Below are 23,256 nucleotides of genomic sequence, written 5' to 3'. Positions count from 1 at the left end.
TTTGTTGCACCTACCTACAACTGGCATAGTTATAGTGCTAGTTGATTAGTATAGTTAGTTATGCATTGTTTGACTTGGTAGGCTACTTTTCTTTATATTGCATCTTATCTATACTTTGCATATATTGTATTGTGGATGAAAGAAGAAGAATAACCTAGCAAGAAAGCATTTTGGCATCTATCTCTCTTCTTGTTTTCTTGAGTGAGCTTCCTCTTGTGTGTATGGTGTATGTTTGGCACATCAACTCAAGGAAGTCCTCCCACAGTATGATTCTTGATAGTACGAAGGATTGGCATCAATAATAGTTAGGGGACTTCACATCCTAATGCATGTTTCATGTGGCAAGAAGGTTTATGGGCAGTTGAGTCATAAAGAAGCTAATCATGTATGCATGTATATGCGTGACTTATATGTGCATATCCATTTTTCTAGTCTTAGAAGGTCATCACTTTTCTCTCCCCTCTCTCTCTCTTTCTCTCTCTTGTCTCTCCATTCTTTTTTGCTCTCTTGTCCCTCCTTTTTTCTTCTTCTTCTTCTTTTCACACACACACACACACACACACACGTGTGTGTGTGTGTGTGTGTGTGTGTGTGTGTATGTGAGTGTTTAATATGTGTGTTTCTATTTGTGTGGTCTTATAAACATGTGAGTCAGTTGAAGCCCTTCATTGGCTTAGCAGTGGACTATGTTGAGGAACTCCCACCGATAGATGAAGAAGGCATCCTTCAATACATATCGGAAAAAGTCATAGGACAAAGGAAAAAGAGGCTTCGCTCTCCCTCGATCATGGAATACTTGATTAAGTGGCAAGGTTTACCAATCAAGGAAGCTTTTTGGAGGCCAGATTCAGTGTTGGAAGAGTTCCCATACCTTTTAGAAGCAGATTTGGCTGAAATCTAGCTAACTATGGCCTTGTTTTCTCCTAGACTAACTGTAGACAGCACTGTGTTTTAAAGCAGATATTATTTTGTACTATAGACAGCAATGCACACCATACATGGGATGAAAGTACTTCTCAAGAGCTCCGTTTTGATGTATATTACACCTCGTTCGGAGCCTCCCACAGAAAGTTATGATAGATTCACTACAACAGGGTCCTGTAGTAAACAGCTTGCTATCCACTGTCTGCAGCCTGCATTTACTCCAGATATTTGGTTCAAAACTCATGTTTATAACTCCCCAATAAGGCCCATGCATTGTACATACCCCATGACCTATCATACACAATAATACCTCTTCATTCATCAATATACCCTTGTAATAACGTAGCACAGTAGTACTCTGATCGGCCCCTCCCAGTTACATGTGTCCAAATTGTTTCTGAGGGCAAAAAGCTTCAGGTGGGGATGAAATGTAAGAGAGGGGGACTTAATACCGGGGAAATACTAGCTACACTGGCTGGTATATAAGGTGAGAGAGACTTAATTTTTCATCATCAGATAATTAGTACAAGTCTTCTTTCTCCTTCACCTTGCTCTCCAAGCTTCCATGTCTTCTCTCTCTCTCATCCTGTCTTTCTCTCTCCATTTCTAGTCTTTCTCTCTCCTCGTACCTATCTTTCTCTCTCTTCTGCTCTTCTTCTTCTTCTTCTCTGCAATCTTCTCTCTCTTCTTTCTCTCTCCTAGTCTTGAGAGAAGATAAAATTTACATATTTTAAGAGAGGCTGAGGGAGGGAATTATATATTATTTTGGTTGTAGGTTCAAGAAGCCCTGAACCTCTAGAGGGCTTCCCGAACCTATCCCCTTTTTCAAGCCTCCCTTTTTCAATTAAAACCCCCTCCCTTCCCCTCTCTCTCATTGTACGACCTAAGCCCCTCTCTCTCTCTCTCTCTCTCTCTCTCTCTCTCTCTCTCTCTCTCTCTCTCTCTCTCTCTCTCTCTCTCTCTCTCAATTTACCTCCACTACAAGGGAATGGGGCAATAGCGATGGCCATTTGCGATGCCAAAAAATGGCGTCACTAAAAGCGTCACTATTTGCATTGCTATATGCATCGCTATTAGCGTTGCTAATTTTATTAGCAATGCCGATTTGAGAAAAAAGTTTTGAAAACCCAAGTGTGACATTTGTCGAGAATATATTTGCGAGAAACAATGAAAGAGAGAGCAGGAGAGATTAAAGCTTTGAGAGGGAGAGGGAGAGAGAGAGAGGGGGGGAAGAAACAAAGAGAGAGAAAACAAAGAAAGGGAAATAGAGAGAGAAAGAGAGGAGAAGAGAAATAGAGAGAGGGAGAGGGAAGGAAGATAGGAGGAGGAGGTAGAAAAGAAGGGTGAGGTAAAAAGAGAAAGGAGAGTGAAAAGAAGAGAGAGAGGGAAAAAAATAGAGAGTGAGAGAGAAATAGGAAAACAATGAGAGAATAAGAGAGAAGGTTAAGTCGGGTGACATTTCTTTCAATATCTTTGTTTTTTGAGCTTTTTATTTTCTATATTTGATTGTCTTTGCAATGAGATGCATTGATTGAGAGTGGGGAGGGAAGGAGGGAGAGAAATAGAGAGAAGAAGGGAAGGGAAGGAAGAGAGTCTTTTGGAGAAATAAAAAAGGGGAGAGAGAGGGGCTTTATAAAAAAGTGTCGAAACCCAAGCATGGCATTTTACAAGTTTGTAAACAAGCGAGAGAGAGAGAGCGAGAGAGAGAGAGAGAGAGAGAGAGAGAGAGAGAGAGAGAGAGAGAGAGAGAGAGAGACCACCGCCATCCACGAAGAGAGAGGAGATAAGTGTAAAGGAAAAGGAAGGAACTTGACAAAAGAGAAGAAAAAGGAGAGAAGTACGAAGGGATTCTTCTTCAAGCTTTGAGGTAAGTGCATTATCTCTAATCTCTTTGTTTTTCTCTTTTCTTTAATTCTCTCTTTCCTTTTGTTGATGAAGAGATGTATAGAGAGTGAGAGAGAGAGTACCGCTGCCACTACCATTGCCACCGCATCCACTAAAAGAGAGGGGACAACTACAAAGGAGAAGGAGGGAACCCGTGAATGAGAAGAAGAAGAAGGAGAGAAGTGCGAAAGGATTCTTCTTTGAGGTTTGAGGTAAGTGCATTCTCTCTTTTCTCTTTTGATCTTGAACACAATTTAGTTATGGAGGCTGGAACTCATAAGCAAGAGACATGATGATTGATAATTAGACACAAACTTCCACTCAAGTGAATTAGGTTCCAAGATAGATTAGCTTGGACTCATAAACACAATCTTGAGTGGACAAGAACACAAACTCTAAGTACAAAGTATAATAGCATTACATGAAAGTTGAACCAAGTACATGTCTTTATAGCTTTTCAGCTTCTCTACTTTCCTCACTTGCTTATGGGATACAAGTCTCCTCATCATGTAGCATACATTATTTGACCTATTTTCCAACATCTTTGTTTTTCTCTTTTCTTTACTTCTCTCTTTCTTTTTGTTGATGAAGAGATGTATAGAGAGAAAAAGGGAGAGAGATTAACATGAGAGAGAGAGAGAGAGAGAGAGAGAGAGAGAGAGAGAGAGAGAGAGAGAGAGAGTGCCGCTGCTTTTGCCATTGCCACTACATCCACTAAAAGAGAGGGAACAACTACAAAGGACAAGAAGGGAACCCGTGAAGGAGAAGAAGAAGAAGGAGAGAAGTATAAAAGGATTCTTCTTCAAGCTTTGAGGTAAGTGCATTCTCTCTTCTCTCTTTGTTTTTCTATTTTCTTTACTTTTCTCTTTCTTTTTGTTGATGAAGAGATGTATAGAGAGAATAAGGGAAAGAGATCTACATGAGAGAGAGAGAGAGAGAGAGAGAGAGAGAGAGAGAGAGAGAGAGAGAGAGAGAGAGAGAGAGAGTGTGTGTGTGTGTGTGTGTGTGTATGTGTATGTTATGTACACAGCCTGAGGTGTATATGGAGCAGCCTGAGGGTCATGCAAATCACAGTCTGTTTACAAAGAAGACATAGCATGGTTATGTTTTTCTGGTGGTTTATGTCGATGATTTGATCATCACTGGAGATGATAATCATGGGATTGCTGAAATTAAAGCATTGTTATAGGTTGAATTCAACATCAAGGATCTTGGTGAGCTAAAGTACTTTCTCGGGATTGAGGTTGTGTCTACACCTTAAGATATATGGTTGTTGCAAAAACAATATGCTATTGAAATATAGCATGATGGAGTGTAAAGCCATGGAAACACCATTGGATCAGAATGTCAAACTTGTAGTTGATGTTGGGACTAAGATCGAGAATGTCACTATGTACAAACAGATGGTGGATAGCCTGATTTACCTTACTATTACTTGTCCTGACTTGAGATTTTGCAATGGGACCTATTAGCCAATTTATGTAGAAACCTCATAAGCCACACTTAGATGTAATCAAGGGGATTATGCATCGGTATGTGAAGGGTATTGCTGATTATGGGCTGTTTTATAAGTATGGAAAAGCATTTGACTTGACAGGTTATATGGATGTTGATTGGGCTAGATGTGTCTATGTATTGATAGGAGGTCAACCAATGGTTGTGCTTTCAGTTTGGGCAGCAGTATGTTCAGCCAGAGTAGTAAGAAGCAACCCACCATTACTTTATCTAGCATACAGAGGAAAAATACAGGGGTGCAGTCTTAGTGGCATGCGAAGCAGTTTGGCTTGTGAAACTACTACATGATTTGGGTATTCAGTTGGATAGCAAAGTCACATTGCATTGTGACAATCTCAGTAATGTGATGCTGGTTAGCAACCCTGTCTATCATGCTAGATCTAAACACATAGAGATTCATTACCATTTCATTAGGAAAATGGTCTTGCAAGACAGATTAATCTACTTCATGTGAAGATAGAAGAACAGGTAGCATATATCTTTACCAAACCACTTAGTAAAGAGAAATTCGTTCATTTTAGGGGAGCTACTTAGAGTACAACAACTAGTCCGACCTCAAGAAATGGAGTTTGAGAAGGGGGAGGATGAGCTTGATTCTTTTGATATTGAAACACCTCCATCCACTGAGATTGAGGGTGAGGCCAAGAAAGAAGAGATAAAAGATGACTTATACAAGAATATTTAGTACATATAGCTAGAAGGGTAGCAGGGCTACATGCCCTACCACCTAATTCTTTTCCTCTCTGTAACTGACGCTATTTGCGTCGAAAATTTACTCTGCAACTGTCACTACTACCATCACTATGAGCATTGCTATTAGTGTCACTATTTGCATCGCTATCCAAATTAGCAACGAAAATTGCGACGCTAATAGTGATGTAAATACCGACACTAATAGTGACGAATTCATTGCGTCACGTAAATAGCAATGACGTGGGTGATTTTTTCCATGAATAATTTCGTCGCTTTAAACGCTGCTATTGGGTCTATATGTTGTAATGCTCCCTTTTTTAAATTAAAATCCATTTCCCTCTCTCTCACATATAATCTCTCCCTTTCTCTTCCCCCTCCCCTTTTTAATTAAATTCCTCCCCCCCCCCTCCTTCTCTCCCTCATATGTAAGGCCTAGATTCTCTCTCTCTCTCTCTCTCTCTCAGTTAGATCCAACATTTTTAATTAAATATTTTTAATTTTTTATTTAAAAAATTTAGACAGTTTCTTACACACTTTGAGATGGAGATAGAAGAAAAGAGAGAGAAGAAGAAGATGATAATGATGATGATGATGAGAGAGGGGAAAGATGAAAGAGAATAGTCTAGAGAAGAAGGAAAAAAAGGAAAAAAGAGGAGAGACAGAGAGAGAGAAGAAGAAGAGAGGAAGAGAGATCTTACTACAATATTATTTAGGTTTGGAAAGCTCCGAACCTCTAGAGGGCTTCTCGAACCTACCCCCTTTTTCAAACCTACATTTTTCAATTAAAATCCCCTCTTTTCCCCTCTCTCTCATGTATACTCTCTCCTTTTTTCTTCCCCTTTCCCTTTTTAATTAAGCCCCCTCCTCTCTCTCATTGTATCGCCTAGGCTCTCTCTCTCTCTCTCTTATATTAAAACCCCATCCCCTCTCTCTCATATATAATCTCTCCCTTTCTCCTCCCTCTCCCTTTTTTAATTAAATTCCTCTCCCTTCCCCCTCTCTCTCCCTTATGTGTAGGGACTAGGCTCTCTCTCTCCTTTGATTAAATCAAACTTCCTTTTAAATCAAAAGTTTCTCTCTCTCTCTCTCTCTCTCTCTCTCTCTCTCTCTCTCTCTCTCTCTCTCCTTTGATTAAATCAAACTTCCTTTTAAATCAAAAGTTTCTCTCTCTCTCTCTCTCTCTCTCTCTCTCTGCGAGATTAAACTTTTTAATTTAAACTTTCTTTTTAATTTTATTTTTTAAAAGTTTTTTAGTTTAAAGTTTTTTGGACATAGATTTTCACATACTTAGAGAGAGAGAGAGAGAGAGAGAGAGAGAGAGAGAGAGAGAGAGAGAGAGAAGAATAAGAATAATAAGAAGAAAAAGAAGAAGAAGAAGAAGAAAGAGAAAAAGATGGATAGATGGGCGAAGAGGAAAGATAATAGTTTAGAGAAGAAGAAAAAAGGAAAAAAGAGGAGAGGGAGAGAGAGAAGGAAAATAGTGGAGAGAGGGAAGGAAAAGAGAGGAGAGGGGGAAAGAGAAGAAAAGTAGAGAGAGAGAGAGAGAGAGAGAGAGAGAGAGAAGAAAAAGAAGAAGAAGAATGAGGAGGAAGAGAGAATTATATATAGGAAAAATATAAATTTTACATACTTTAAGAGAGACTAAGGAGAGGGGAAAGAAAGAAAAAGAAGAGAGAGAGAGAGAGAGAGAGAGAGAGAGAGAGAGGGAACATGGAGAGAGAATTATAGAGAGAAAAAAGATAATTTAAAAAGAGAATGAGAGAAAAAAATAAAAGAGAGAGAGAGAGAGAGAGAGAAAAGTAAAAAGAAAGAATATAAAGAGAGAGAGAGAGAGAATAATAGAGAGATGCAATATACAATTTAAAAGAGAGAGAGAATAAAAAATTTAAAAAAGAATGAAGAGAGAAGAAAAAGAAAAAGAAGAAAAAAGAAAAAAGAGAAGAGGGAGAGAGAAGGAAAAGCAAGGAGAGGGGAGGAAAGAAAAGGAGAGAGAGAGAGAGAGAGAGAGAGAGAGAGAGAGAGAGAGAGAGAGAATTAGACATAGGGAATTGGGGGGGAGAGAGAGAGAGAGGGAGAGGACAAAAATTAGAGACAGAGATGGAAAAGAGGAGAGAGTTAGAGGAGGAATGGATTGTTGACTAACGCACGGTAACTTTGCTTGCCGCTTCGAGGTTGTTGCAAAGTGGCCTAACTTCACACGCACAGAATACTAGTGTTTTTGAAGCATGTGAGGAACTATAAATCACTTGACCTAAAGGCCAACTAGTTTTTCTTCAATTGCTTCCGACTAGCTTTCTTTTTGAAGATTTTGTTGTTCCTCTTCTTCCAAACCCCTTCCCTTCAATACAACCCCTCTAAGGGCATTCGAGATTCGAGATTTTTAGTGACCCCTCTAAGGATATCCCAAATCATTACTCCCATTCGATTACCTGTCTGTTTTGCCAAACTTTTTGGCTTTGGCATATAAGGTAAATACACACTCACAAAGGGAAACTCCAAAAAATCAGAGCGAATGTCGAGGATTGTTGAGAGTTGCAGTAACGTTACTGTGGATAACCGCCCTGCATACAAATTGACAACCACATCTTATCGATCGTTGATATCCCTCAATCGTTTCAAGGGTACTCTAGTCTCTCGTTTAACATGACGCCACGTAGCAAAGAAACAGGATGCGATGAGTGCAAATATCAATAGGTCAGGTGTCTGATTTTTGTTGGCATCATTGTTCCTTCACATTTGGGAAAGCATCCATTGTGAGTTGTGGTAGAAAGTAAAGCATGGAGGAGGCATCTGTGGAGGTTGCTTTCGAGGCAGCCAGCTAGAGATAGCGCCGGAGCCAGGCTGCTGTACGCCCTCCCTCTCTCACGAACATGGCGGCTTGTCTCAACTCAACTCTTGTGAAGGAGCCTTTCGTGTTTCTCAGCTTGCAGCCGAAATCAGTATTGCAACGTCCTACATCCGTAGCTTCAACTACAGGCAGACAATTCTCTGCCGTGGCTACCGTCCAAGAGAAATCATCCATGCCATCTGGCTCTGCTGCAAACGAGCAACCCCTAATTGTGAGGGATGAGATTCTGCAAGCACAGACGGTAAATAAATCTCCTCCTCGTCCTCCATCCGGCGCTTATTCCTTGGCTTCCGCCTTCTGCAACGTCGTCGAAGAAGCCGTGATTGCGATGGAGCGGCTGGCCCTGCCGAGGCCACGTGCGAGCGATCCGGCCGTGCAGCTGGCAGACAATTTCTACCCGCTGGCGGCCGAGAGTCCGCCACAGCGATGCCCGCAGGTGACAGGGACGATACCGGTGTCCTTAAACGGGGTCTATGTGCGGAACGGGCCGAACCCGTTGTACCTGCCCAAGGGCGGGTACCACGCCTTCGACGGGGACGGGATGGTGCACGTGGTGAGGATAAGGGACGGACACGCGTCGCACTGCTGCAGGTTCACCAGGACGAACCGCTACGTGGCGGAGGCGGAGGCAGGGCAGGCGCTGTTCACGAGGGCGCTGGGGGAACTGCGGGGGGTGGCGGGGATTGCCAGGCTGGGACTGCTGGGCCTGCGGCACGCCCTGGGGGTGATAGACAGGGACCGAGGGATCGGGCCCGCCAACGCGGGCCTGGCCTTCTTTAACGGCAGGCTGCTGGCCATCTCGGAGGACGACAAGCCGTATGAGCTGCGAGTCGATCCGGAGACTGGGGATGTCCGGACGGTGGGCCGGTTCGACTTCGGGGGCCGGCTGGAGTCCCCCATGACGGCGCACCCCAAGGTGGACGCGGCCACGGGCGAGATGTTCTCCTACACGTACGACCTACTGCTGCCGCCTTACCTCACGTATTTCCGGGTGGCCCCCGACGGGACCAAGCTCCCGGGCGTGCCCATCGCCCTCCGGGAGCCCACCCTCATCCACGACTTCGCCGTCACGCGACGGTACGTCGTTTTCTGCGAGCACCAGATCGTGTTCCGGCTGTCGGAGATGCTGGCCGGCAGGTCCCCCATCGTCTGCGACCCGCGCAAGGTGGCCCGCGTGGGCGTGCTCCCCAAGTACGCGCCGAGCAGCGAGGGGCACATGCGCTGGTTCGACGGTGGCGCCACCTGCTTCCACTTCCTCAACGCCTGGGAGGACGGGGAGGAGGTGGTGATGGTCGGCAGCGTGAATGAGCCCGTGGAGGTGATCTTCGAGCATTCCGAGAGGCTGGAGTGCCGGCTCACCGAGTTCCGGTTCAACATGCGCACCGGGGCGTCCAGCAAGCAGCAGGTGTGCTCCGCCAACATCGACGTCGGGCGCATCAACGAGGCGTACATCGGCCGCAAGAACAGATACGCTTACCTGTGCACGTCCGGCCCCTGGCCCAACTACTCGGGCGTGGCCAAAGTGGACTTCCAGGCGGCGAGGTTGCCCCCCCTGCCCAGCAAGCCGGGCGTCCACACCGGCGAGCCCTGCATCGTGGCGTGGCACCAGTTTGGAGAAGGTCGCTATGGAAGCGAGCCGTTCTTTGTGCCTAGATTAACGTCCCCCCGTGAAGAGTCGGGAGCTCTAGACGAGGACGATGGTTATGTTCTCACGTTCGTCCATAATCAGCTCCAAAACTACTCGGAGCTCCTAATCATGGATGCCCAATCTCCCACCTTAGCCACTCTTGCCGCCATACGGATGCCCACCCGTGTCCCCAATGGCTTCCATGGTTTGTTTATCCACGAGCAACAACTCGCTCAACGTTAGCGAAAAATGCTCTCTCTTTGTATAGGTCACGTGTATTAATTATCCACCAGCTTACCAAGCCATCATCTTTCAAGATGGCTATGTACTTCTGGGTGACAATGTAATGCTTTTGTAGGGAAAGCCTAGGGTCCTGGGGAAAGGCAACAAAAAAAAAAAAGGGGGCCTAGTAATGTGACCTTTTATTGTTTTGAGCATGAACTAGTAACATGGCATTTTATTGTTTCGAGCATGGACTAATAACATGACATTGTTGAGGCTTGAGCTAGTGGTAGGCTTGATTGGTTGTTGGGGGTTCAATACTAGTTATTTTATTTTACGAGTCTTGAGCTAGTGGTAGGCTTGATTGGTTGTTGGGGGTTCAATACTAGTTATTTTACGAGTCTTGTCACTCAACAAAAGCCCTTTTTTGGTTCATATGATTTCAAATTCAAAGTGGCTTGGTCAATTCACATCATCTCGAGTTCTCATATGTATTTCACACAATGGCAATCATGTGTTTTCCATCTCTACCATTAAAAATTTGCATTTGATGCATCATAGCTTTAATCCAATGGAGTTCTTTCAAGGGTGTCATGTAATTGGCTCCTCTATCCTATACACTTCAATACCCATTATTAGACTTTATTGGAAGTGTTATCACATGACATCCCTTAATGCAAAGATTCATTAGGCAAGCATTCCCCATGTGGTGTACATTGAGTCGCTATTACAATGTCTTTGTTACCATATTAGCTAAATACAAAGCATGTCACAAACATGGATGGTGTTTCACTTTTTCCACATATGTAACCATTTGATCAAGTGGTTTGGTTAAAGAAATGTAGTAAAGGATAGGAGGTAAGATGAATCTTCAAAATCTTTAATGAACATGTGGAGAACGATAGTAGCCTAGTGAATGCTAATGATGGCACTTAGAGAAGGTTATAGCATACACAATATGACCTTGTCCTTCTTGCCATTCATTTGAGATATGGTCACTATTACACCTCCTTGAGCAAACATTTTGTGATTAGAAAAGATCTCCTAAATTGACGTTAGGGATGAATCCTCTTTCAATCATGTATTTAGGGGCCCTTGAGCAAATGCCCTTTAGATCCCCTTAAGAGGAAAGTTGCAGTTGTGAGTAATGCTTTCTAAGACAACATGCATGCACTCAAGATGAGGATAGGTGTGGTAGATGCTTTTAGCGGTGATACATTGGTGCATCCTAGAACCTACCTAGACCTTATTCCAAAAAATTGGGAGGTTGAAAGTGTGTTTGCTTTTACAATTAACATCTTATTGAAAAGATGAAGTGATTAGAAAGTTGGATGCATTATGCCATTATTATATTCCCAATGACTTGAAAAACGTAGGTGGGAGGAGGTTGACCAAGAATAAAACAAGCAATGGTATGACAATATTCTACACAACTAGGCATGTAGTAGTAGTTGTTAATTATGTACATAATAGCAATCCTATCTAGGCATTCTAATGACTCTGACTCTCCTCTCGACATGCTTACTATGTTCTCATGCTTTCTTCGGCCATGACAGAACTCAACATTCCTAGGTTGAAGTACCTACCTACCAAAGAAAAAATAAGTAATTAAATAAGGTAAATAAGTACTTAAAGCACAATTAATATTAAGGCAAAAAGAAAGCATTTACACGAGGATATTTAAGGATGTCTCTCAAAGAGATCTTGTATATAGAGATGTAAAACAATTGTTTAACATTATGTGGCTCAAAATATAAACCAAGAAAAGCATGTATCACTAGGCATTACCCTTTGGTGCATGGCATGGATGTTTATATCAAGGAGTTCTTATTACTAACCAAACTAGTGCAATACAAATGGAACACAATAATTGATAAGAGCTCCTGATTAAGCAATTCGTAAGACCAATGAAGCACAATTAGTGGGAATCTTATGAACCTTAATGCATAGATATTGAGTACTTATACGATACGTAATGTTTGCAATTGCTTTATGCTTGTTGACCCCTTCAAAGACGCAAACAAGGAGTATGTAGAAGAAGGTAAAATAAAAATTTACAAAGTCCTAAGAAAAGTGGAAACCAAGAAATAGCTTAGTGCATACAATTTTTGAAACTAGAAATAACTTGGAATTATTTTTGAAAAAGAGCATTGGGCTCGCTCCCATGCAAATTGTAATAACTAATCTTAGCCAAATTAGTTGGAAAACAATTGAAAAAATGTAAATGGTGTTTGTGTGTGGTGAAGTAGAGTGAGGGCTCTTGATTCCTCTTTTGCTTCTTCTCTTCCTTCTTCTCCATGGAGCTTACATGGCAATCGAAGCAAAGGAGGTGAAGCTTGCTTGAGACGCATTGCAAGGATCATGGAGCCATCGACAAGCCTTTTACGGATAGACTATAAGGAGAAGGTAAATCAATGAGTTTGCTACATTTGTTTGAAGAGCTTGCAATGGCTATGTGAGAGGTAGTCATAGCTGCATTGCTCAAAACACTTGAACAATAAGGGGTTTGTAAGCTCAGTAGTCTAGCTCACGAGAGCAATGATAATTTGGTTCTATTGCTAGGACTAATGATGGATTCGAGAAATTAGGTATGTGTGCTTGTTAAAGAGAGAGAGAGAGAGAGTAAACACAAAACAATGAGCAAGAGTGAACAGTAGTTCCACACCCAAAATATGGAAGTGCTAGAATTATAGAATGAAAATACAATAGATCTTAAGTAAGTTAGACCTATCCCTGACTCAAGTAGAGTTAATTTAACTCTAGAAGTGGTGATACAACTTATTAACGTAGTTGTATTCATAGTGAAAATCAACTAACTAAAGCATTAGGCACTACCCATAGAATTCACAAATTCTAATACCCTCCTGTAGTGCCAATGTGGTAGAAGTATAAGAAGATCAATCACCAAAGAGTAGCAAGTTCAATGACTTTCAAAAAGCCTCAAATTATCACGAGGAAATGCTTTGGTGGATATGTTTGCAACATTCTGGTGTGTAGGGACATACGTCAAATTGATCTCTTTTGCATAGCATGTGTCACTAAGTTGATTGCTTATTATGCTTTCTTTATTTAATAAATTTATATCAATAAATTAATGACTCACTTTTCTTTAAGTGTTGATGATGATCTAGCATGGCTATGAGACCATTTAGAGACCAGTATTCCTAATGCATCACTTAATGGGGTGATCAAGGCATTGTGACGGGGATATCTGATATAGGCAGTACAAGTTATGAAGGGGGAAGGAAGTGTCTGCCAAGTGTAAGAGTGTACACAAGAACCAAGGAGTTACACATAAATGAATATGGATTGAGTTCTAAGAAGAGGAAGTGCATTAGCATTGTGTATATGTATTTATGCGTACATCCGAGGATGCATGGGAATGTTTACTTATGTGTAATGAGCATTGCATTCATTTGGGGTCATCCTCTCCCTTACAAGTCAAGGTTTTAAGGTCTTTCATTAAGAAAGACGAGAGAGGTAATTCTCTCACTAAGAAAGATGAGAGACATGATCCTCTAGAAGTGAGGAGAGAAGTAATTTTACCTTCCTAAGGTCTAAAATGACACAAGATTTTGTGTGGAAGTCAATCTTAAGGTTGAGTCCAATGCAATCTAATGAACTCTCCTCAAGGTGGTTGCATGACCACAAGTTAAGACTGCAGTTTCAAAAGTTAATTTTCTTAAAATAGATATGGTAAATCCATTTAATTAGTAAGTCTCCCCCGTCATTCTTAATATATAGAGTGGGAGCAATCAGAATATTTTTGAACCCTGTGTTGGCCAAGTAAGCATCAATTTTTAGGGTATCATGCACGAGGTGCTTGTTTGATACCATAAAGAGCCTTATGTAGCTTGCATACCATGAGCTCTTTCGTTTTATCCACAAACCCTAGGACTTGTGATGCATAAATATCCTCATGCAAATCCCCATTCAAGAATGTTGTATTAATGTCTAACTAATATGCTTTCCAACCATTGTAGTCACACTTCTCATCATACTCATACAGGAAGTAGGAGCAAAAGTTTCCTCATAATCTATGCCCTTCTTCTATGCATAGCGTCTTGCTACCAATTGTGCTTTGTACCTATCATAGTTGTACCAGCCTTATGTTTGAGTTTAAAAACACATATGTGCCAATGGTCTTCTTGGTAGGTGGCAAATCCACAAGATCCCACGTATATGTAGTGGCAATGGAGTCTAACTCACCCTGCATGGCTACATCCAATGTACATCTTACTAAGCTTCATCCAAGGAAGTAGGTTCATAGGGGGGATTTAAAAAAGCAAGCCTTCAATTTTGAGTTTTTTCACAAAGTTTTCCAAAACTTGGAGTTTTTTCACAAAATTTGTAACTTTATGAGGGATAATCTTATTACCCATATTGCAAATTTGTATTAAATAAGCTATTCAAGGGACCATGTTTTTCAAACTCTCAAAATATACTGAAGAGAGGAAAATGAACAAAATTGGGATGCTATCACACATCTCAAAAAGTACTCTTGTCAATCAAAATAATCTCTAAAATAATGAGTCAATCTAAACAAAACACAAAAAGAGCTCAATAAAGAAAAAAATAATTATTTCTCTTGCAATTATTTAGGAAAATTATGAAAGCCACTTATATATAACTATTATATAGTATCGATATGTGGACTTGGCAACAACAAAGGTCTATATCTTCCTCATCTTCTTCACTAATCACTCCAAAGCTTCTCATATATGCAATGGTTGTAGGGAGCTTTAACTCTAACATATCTAGAAGGGATTTAGACAACCCTCTGAGGGGAATTAAAACAAAGTGATCAACAAGATTTATGGAACAAAATCGAGATTACCTTGAGAAAAAATTTGTCACAACTAGAAAAAATGAACTTGGAGCATCAAAACTAAGAAAAATGAACTTGGAGCATAAAAAATGAACTTGGAGCATCAAAACTAAGAAAAATGAACTTGGAGCATAAAAAATGAACTTGGAGCATCAAAACTAAGAAAAATAAAATTTCTTTGTACACAAAATAAGCATAATCTATAATGAGATCCATCACCTACAGATAAGTATCTCGCTCAATGAATACCAAGCTTTATGGATGTATTCTTCATAGCAAAATGCAAACAATAAACTTGCATATTTTTCATAATAGGAGTAGAGGAGCAAGATCTAGATTACCTTGAAAAAAAAATTGGCTCAAGCAACAAAAATGAAGTTGGAGCATCAAAATTAGAAAAAATGAAATTACTTTGCATACTAAATAAGCATAGTTTATAAAGAGATCCCTGAACTATAAATAGATGGCCCCCTCAATGAATCAAAAAAGCATGATCAATAATTCCACTTTTAGATCCTCATCCAATCATGTCCACAAATGGACAACTGGTCCATGATTAATAATGTCTACTTTTACTAGAGTTCTCATTATGCTCAAAAAGAAAAATACCAAATATGTGGTCCATTTACATCATGTATCCAAAATGAGCATTCACCTCCACTTCTTCATATGCCCTTTAAATCTTCCATTCACTAGTGCATGGTTCCCATCTCATTGAGCAATGGCCAGAATAAAACTCTCAAGTCTTTGATTTGTATTCTATGCGTCGAGGAAGGGCAAGCATAAAATTTAAATCAATTTGCTTAAGGGAAGGTTGATGCATCATCATATGTTGATTTTTGTCCATCCCAAGCACACGAATGTAGACACAATACATGTGTTTGCAGGTTAGGAAGGGTTTACTTTCCAACTCTCTCTTTTGAAAGTCATGACATGTGCAGAAGGACTCGGGATTGACATGCACCTCATACAAATGCTCTGACATAACGTAAAATATAACTTTCTCATTTTCCACCACTACATTGCCTTCCATGAAGACTACATCCAATGCCTCAGCCAATGCAATTTTTCTTTCTACATCCTTAGAAATACCATGTCTCCATTTTTTGCTTTGCTTGCCACTTGAAGAGGTAAGTGGTCCTATCCCATGGGTTGTAGTATGTTTGGGGGTAAGTGGAATGCCATCATGCTTGAATGCAAAACCTCCTTTTATAAGAATTGAAATATCCTTTGCAGAAGCATTGGTGCCCTTGTCAATAGACCAAATCCTTGGTCGCAAGGGCACATGCTTAACTTGTCTATCAACATCCCATGTATGCTCCACATCATGACTGCAAAACCAAAACCATTGTGCAATAGGCTTACCTTGAAATTCCCTCTCTAACCAAAATCAAGGGCATAGTAACCCAGGTGATCTACTTTTTATCACATTGCAGCACTTCTTTCTATTTATAATACCAAAACATCTTCGTTTGCAATGAATGGGCATTCTACGAATGGCCCACAAACTTCTATGCATTTCCTCCTCTGAGACAATATTAGTTGGGAGATCCATTTCGATTGGCACTGCATGCACCTCATGGTCCAAGCCTACTTCTGTAGCTTGGTCATTTCTATTTTGAAAATTTATCTTGCATGGTCGTCCTTTTTGTTTTCTATCCCTTGACTCCAATTGCATAGCCAGGTTTACGAGAGCTACAACCATCTAGAGCTCTTCTTTTCCTATGAACTGTTTCTTTGTTCCTAGAAATAAAAGGCTCTCCATACATGGGGATGCCAAGAATTGCTCCTTGAACTAATCGAGCTATGAAAGCAGGTGAAGGGGTGTTTCTTGCAACCACTCTATTAATAATATCATCCATGTCGGGACCACTTCCAGAGTATCTTCCAGTTGTGAAGGCTAGTTGCCTTGAACATTCAATATATGAGTTGATCAAGTCAGTCACGCATGCATCCTATAAACCAATTTTCTTCTTTCCATCCTCCCCTGCCAACCAACTTGCATGCATGCTCTCAGTAAGATTTGTGTTGGAAATACAAGCCCTATCCCAAGGACTCAAGGAAGCCTGTAACCTAATAAAAAAGTCAACAATTCCTCTTACATGTCTATTTTGTTCTCATACTTGGGTATTCCCACCCCAATGATATTAGTACATGTGCATGTAACAAATAGAAACAAATAAAGACATTTACATGTGTAGTACTACCCCAATGGTCTATCCTTTTCTCCCACCATTTGATCCATCTCTTCAATGCTACTGCACTATCTGGAGGTAGTCCTACTTGCTGCCACCAATTTTGTATAGTTGTGGCATTTCTCTTGCCCTCTTCAATGGATTTTGAAAGGCACCACCTCTCACATAAATTCAAGTGATGCTTCCAAAGGTTTGAAGGCACATCTTTTGTTGTGTGCTTTTGTAACCTTTGTTCCCAATGAAACAAACATGATCACTCTCTTCCTTCCAACACATTCTCAGGTTCCGCATTGAAAACAATGCGGATTGCCATCCAATTTGCACCTGCTTCATCCGCCATAAAATCTCCAAAAGAGAATTTGTGTTTCTGTATCTTCTTCCTTTGTATCACAAATAGCAATCACCATGATCCCCTTCAAGCTACAATAAAAAATGCAATGATCAGCAACTAAAATATGTCAATGAAAATTGATAACAAGTAAGATTCTCGAACGAACCATGGATCATACATAGAACAAGACATTGTTCCCGAACGAACCATGGATCGTACACAGAACAAGACATTGTTGCCTAGTCATCTATTTTGTGTGTAAAGTCAAAGTGAACCCAAGACTTGCAAAGGTCTCCATTTCCTGAGCGTCGCATTCGATTTACCAATTCCACTTCAGAGCCAGGTCCTTTAGTAGACATATTGAAAATGTAGCTTTTTTCACCCACCCCTCCTTGCCTTGGAAATCTGTTGTTGCCATGAAAAAAAGGAAACATGCATCTTTTTTTCAACTCCAAAATGTTATCAAAGCCATCTCCAACAATACACGTTTCCTTTTTTTTATGGCATGTCACGATACTATTGAACTGGTAACCTCAACAAAAGGAAGTTTGTTAAACCAATGGCAATGCTACAAACCATAGTTTGCAGACTTGAATAACCAAAATTAACATTTTATTTTGAACCAATGGCATCAATTCCTCCAAAAAGTTTGTAAAATCTTGTTCTCCCTCCACCTTTGAACCATTAGTTGTCAAAGATTCAATGATAATTTGTTTTGCTACAATCATTTGAATCTTCCTAGCATCACAGTGTCAATTTACTTGCAAAATTGAGTGAACTAGAGATCTAAATTTTTTAATTGCAGCCATTGAAGTCCATGGTTGCACATTGTGTGTGTGAGTGCCTACATGAAGCATCAATCTCTCCATGCTTGTGTCCTTTGGAAAAATATAATAAACTTTGCAATTACAAGTTTCATAACAAGTGACAACTTTACTACAATAGTGACAAGTGATGGAATGTTTTTTTTCACTTACAAGTAGCCCCTTGCTCATTGTGCTATTGAGGTAACCATGAAAATACATTTTATTATGTTGATTTTTGCTCTCATAGTAAGGATAATTGACTCGATGACATTGCAAATCTCCAAGGCAATGGCTAATTCTTGAAGTAGCATCATGGAAGATATTAGTTGGATGGGGTCTTGTCTAGATATGACCATCATACTATTGATGCATCCCATCATACTGTTGTCCAGATATGACCATCATACGGTTGCTACATCCCATCCATATTTGAAGATGTGCCATATGTAGGCAGAAGAATGAAAGCAACAAAACCATTGTACTCTCTTGGAATCTCACTAACAAAAAAAGGGCCTTCACTCATCTGCAATAAAGCGTTGAACTTCTTTCCTCTAGGGCTGTTTGCAATCCAAGGTAAAATCTCTTTCTTTATTGGTGGAAATGAATGAGAACTATCAAGTCCATCATCCAACTCAAAGTCAATAGATGGAGTTGATATGGATGCACAAAAAGCATTTGTTATAAGTGGCAAAGAATTTTGAGATGACGTCTTTGCAAAGGAATCAGATGAAATGTCTACCATAGTTTCTAAAAGTGAATGAGCTTGTTTGCTATTTTCTAAAGTGTATAGTCCTTCACCATGGTCCATTGTGAAAGTGGTATCACAGTGTACTATTTTATACTGACACGAAAGAGAAGAATCAAGAAAAAATTACTCTGCACCATTGATATCTGGCTGGCCATGAACCGCAATCTCTTCATCACTGTAAGCGTCAAGTTGGAAAATAGCATGCAAGCATACGAACTTCCGATCAAGGGGTAGAAGTGATTGAAGAAAAAAAGAGCTCACAAGAATCTTTCCATCCCTCAAGGGCACAATATGTTCAAGTGATTGGGAGCCAATTGACCATTGAAGAGTAACTTCTGCTATCGTCTCTCACAAAAGCTGGTTTGAAACTCGGCAAACCTAGAATGTGTATTGTTTATCAATTTTTTCAAACCTAGAAATAATAGTCTGTTACCCCCACCAAATATGGATTAAATGAGCTCTTACTCCATGGGCAAGTTCTTAGCAACGGTTGAAGTTGTGAATCAGTCCACTAATGAACCAAATCATTACAAAAGTTTACATATTGAAAAATCATAAGAGTTAGTTAAATATTTTTTTTAAAAAATCATGTCTTTTCGAAAAAAAATTACCTTTATAAATTGTTTTCGAGGTCATGATGTAGCACATATTTTTATGAGCATGTTTTATTTTGTCAAATGTCAGACGTCGTCATCATTTACATATTTTAGTAAATAATTTTTTGGTATTCGAGAGAAACATTCTCTCATGATGGACATTCAATATGCACCTACCTCTTACCATTGGAAGTTGTGTGTAACAGTTTAAACATATCTTCTTTTTTGTCTTACGTTTTTATTACTTCCTTCTCCTCCTCCTCCTCCTTCTTATTCTTCTTATTCTTATTCGTATTCTTTTTCATTTTCTCTTTTGTTTCCCTCTTCTTCCCTCCCATTGCAAGTTGGAAGGTAGAAAGAAGAAGCAAGAAGGAGAGCAGCCCCTACAACAAGCTCAACGAGACCAACATTCTCCATCAAACTCATCGGGTAATCTCCACACTCCATCCCCATGGCTGAAAATCTATATTTCAAGTTTCATTTTTCTCCATGGCTAAAAAAATGGAAGAGGAGGTAGACAATGAGAGGACAAAAATGGGAGGGGAGAGAAGGAAAGGGGAGGTAGAGAAGGAGACAGCAAACTCAAAAAATGGGAGGGCAGGAGACGTTTGGGACACCTGAGGCTGTGTGCATCAATGCAGACAACTATGGGGGTTGGGCGCAGCCCCCTTTGGAGGGAGGAGGAAGAGAGGGAGTAAACGAGGAGGGGAAACCCTCAGCACTTCCCGGTTGTCTGTCTGCAGGGCGTTGTTGGTGCGATTCGGGCAGTTGTTGGTTGTGGTGTTCTCTATCTCTACCACTCCTCTCTCAGCCTCTCCTCCCTAAACCATTGCGCCAAGGTACATACATTTTTTGGCTTCGGAGGCCCCCCCTTGGAACCCCCCGACGACAGTAGTAGGGGGTGCTGATGCCCCCCCTACACCCCTCCTCCATATAGAGTGGGTGTAGACCGCACGAGTCCAAGGCATAAAAAATTAAAACATTTTTAAATCGTACGCAAATTGTTCTAAAGAAATAAATGTGGCATGATTTGGTTTTTATGGATTGGGAATTGTCAGGCACTTAGCATTGTCTATGTCAACGCAGAAATGAACAAGGGGTTGGGAGTATCCCCTCTTTGGGGGTACAGGGGTGAATTTGTTATAAGAAGGTTCAAATGATTTAAAAAAATTAATATATTTATTAAAACCAAATAACAAATATTATAAATTTTTGTTGTCTGCGTCAAAATGACATATTTTGGTAGAGATTAATTAATACAACATGTGATTTAGTTAAGTTGTCTTCATTTTTAAAATCATTTATGATTTGTTTTAGTGCTTTTGAGCATGACTAGAGGTCGACATGGTGGTTAGGAGATGTCAAAGAAAAAGGGTCCGTCTAGGTAAGTCATTCAATCACTCTTTTAAATTTTCATATTTTATTCCTAATGGTTAAGAAACTCTTTCAATGTTCCATATAAATGGTATATTCTATTTTCAAATTCTTTTTGTAGATACTCCAATTACAAGGTTAAGATCCCCTCTATGCAATAGACTAGTAAGTATCGATCAAGAAGCATCCTCCCATGCATTCTCTGAATCTCCAAATAACAAGGGTGTAAAACCAAGGAAAAAATGTCATTTCATTGATGATGAACTGCTTGAGGATAGCATGGATGAAGCAAGCAATGACATTCATGCTCATCCTATGAGCACCCACACTACCACCACGGAGTGCGGTGAGACAACACAAGGGAGGTCTTTAGATTTGCAAACTATACATGAGGAAAATGAAGAGGTGAATGAGGATGTTGCTAATGAAGAAAAGAATGAGGTGAGTGAGCATGATAGACACATTGGAGAGAATGTCAAGTTTGGGCTTATGTCAGATGTGTTGACCTCATTTTTTCTAAGGATGTCTACTTCTCCTCCTCCTATCCCTTTGTGTAGACTTGTGCCCTATGAGGCTATAAGGCTTGCATCTAGTTCTGCTACATGGTTGATTTCATATTTCGATAATACTTCATATATGGAAACAATGGGAAAATTTTTGGTTTCTTTGAGAAGGCCCACTGGTGAGCTAATGGATGTATCTCCCCAAAATTTGGAAGAGTGGGGCCCTCTTTGGAGAGAAGTTAACCAAAGGTTTGAAGATGAATTGATTGATGAGTGGGCTGATTTAAGAGGGCGCAAGTTTTTGGTATGGGATGGTAATCATAGGTTGAAGACATGGATGAAGAGGATAAAGGAAGGTAACTATGCATTGTCTTGTTTTCTCTCTCTTTTTGTGATGACACTTTATTCTTTGACTAATTATTTATTTTTTTCTTTGATGTATGTAGTTTATAATGAAGATATTTCACGACATGTTAGAGTTCTATGTCAATTCATTCAAGTGGAGAAGAAGAAAGAAGGAGAACTATTGTTAGCATTAGATACATCAAATGTGTAAGTATACTTATCACTATTAACTTTTTCGAATGGGTTAATAGACTATCAATTATGTGTGAATGCAAATAGTTTTTATTTATGTGTGAATCTCAAAATATAAAAATAATTTATGTGTGAATTTCAAGAGATTTTATTTATACCAATAGGTTTCATTTATTAGTTATGTGAATGTGAATAGGTTTAATTTATGTGTGAACCTTAAAATTTAAAGACAATTTTCAATGTTGTAGTGTAACAAGAGCACATGTAAAACCCAACCTAGGCCATGAAATTTTCATCTTCCAAAAGTTTGGCATCGCCAATAAACAAAGCATTTTGGAAAGGATGAGCCCTTCTCAAAGACGGTGGGTTGAAATAGAATATGAAATTGAAGGCAAAAGTAACCATGGCAATGATCCATGGTACAAGAACCCACGTTTGCTAATATCGCTTTTGGTGTGGAAGGCAAAAATTTTGGTATACTATTTTAGCTTTCAGCATAACAAATTGTGGTATCTTGAATTTAACCATAACTAAGAATAGTGTATTGGTTTTTTATTTAGGATGACTATAACTTTGCCATACTCAAAGAGGAGGCACGCCTCAAGGAGCTTGCATTGCCAGAGGAAAATTATGAGGCAAAAAGAAAACAATTCATAAACAAAGAGCAAGATAAATTAAGGGACAAAGGATACAAGTACCTTGGAATAGCTAATCCTGCACATGGAGAGGATTTCTTTTCTGTTTTGTTTGCATTGAATTGGGATGAAAAGAACATGATGGCTATTACCAATGACAAATTGTATGCCATTTGTTGTGCTAATATTGCTATAGAGAGGTATGTTTTCCTCATGGTCTAATGTTCTCTTATTTTTTGGAATTGATCTTAATTTGGTTCAACAATATTGAAGTTATTTTTTGTTCAATAACCAATATATTAGAAAAAGGGAGATTTTACTTCTCATGACTGTCACAAAGGCAAAGGACTCCACTATGTTACACTTTGCAGATGTAAGGAGATTTCGTAGCTACATGAAGCAAGAGGTGTATTGGTTTCATATGATTGGAGAATGCTCCTTATTGATCAGGAGCTTACAAAGTTGATGGCACTGAGATTCTAGGAGGCTTTGATGTTTTTTTAAAAGGCCAAAGACATTTACATATTTTAAAAGCATTTGCAAATATTTTTGGTGAGATGAAGAATGTTGGAGACTCTGAGAAGGTTCCAGAGCTCACACAATCAAGCAAGAGGATGGTGTACATGTATTTTTAATATAAAGAAATCATATTTTCTAAATAGCATATGTACAAATGTATTCTAACTTAAGAGTACTTTTGTTGTTCGTTCTTATGTTTTTGGAAAAGATGGTTACGTACTCTACAAGAAAGTGGGGTACTAGAAAGCCTCCCTCCTCTAGTGGAGGAGTGGATGTACTTGGGATGTGAAAATTGTATGTTCTCAAAAGCATTGGTTGAGAGGGGTCTATCAGAATGGGAAATGCGTGTTTTATCCATGGTGGATAGACTATCCATTGGATGACATTCCATGGCAAGAGATTGAATTAAGAGAGAGTAAGTACTTTGAGAGCCAAACATAGTAAATATGTGGTAACTCTTGCTCTTAGCTA

General features: G+C 39.8%; 1 protein-coding gene across 1 annotated transcript; it reads left to right on the top strand.

Annotated features, from left to right (window-relative positions):
- The first annotated feature begins 7,545 nt into the window (after window positions 1-7,545).
- LOC148018411 (9-cis-epoxycarotenoid dioxygenase NCED3, chloroplastic-like) lies at window positions 7,546-10,105 on the top strand. Its single transcript, XM_087662165.1, has one exon. It carries the CDS (start codon window positions 7,887-7,889, stop codon window positions 9,732-9,734), a length of 1,848 nt encoding a protein of 615 aa, XP_087518291.1. The 5' UTR covers window positions 7,546-7,886; the 3' UTR covers window positions 9,735-10,105.
- Window positions 10,106-23,256: the final 13,151 nt, after the last annotated feature.

Source organism: Lygodium microphyllum, chromosome 21 (genome assembly GCF_053477565.2).
Source record: "Lygodium microphyllum isolate KBCC chromosome 21, Lygodium_microphyllum_v1.1.10, whole genome shotgun sequence".
Classification (NCBI taxonomy): Eukaryota; Viridiplantae; Streptophyta; class Polypodiopsida; order Schizaeales; family Lygodiaceae; genus Lygodium; species Lygodium microphyllum.
This window is presented reverse-complemented; position numbering and strand designations above follow the sequence as displayed.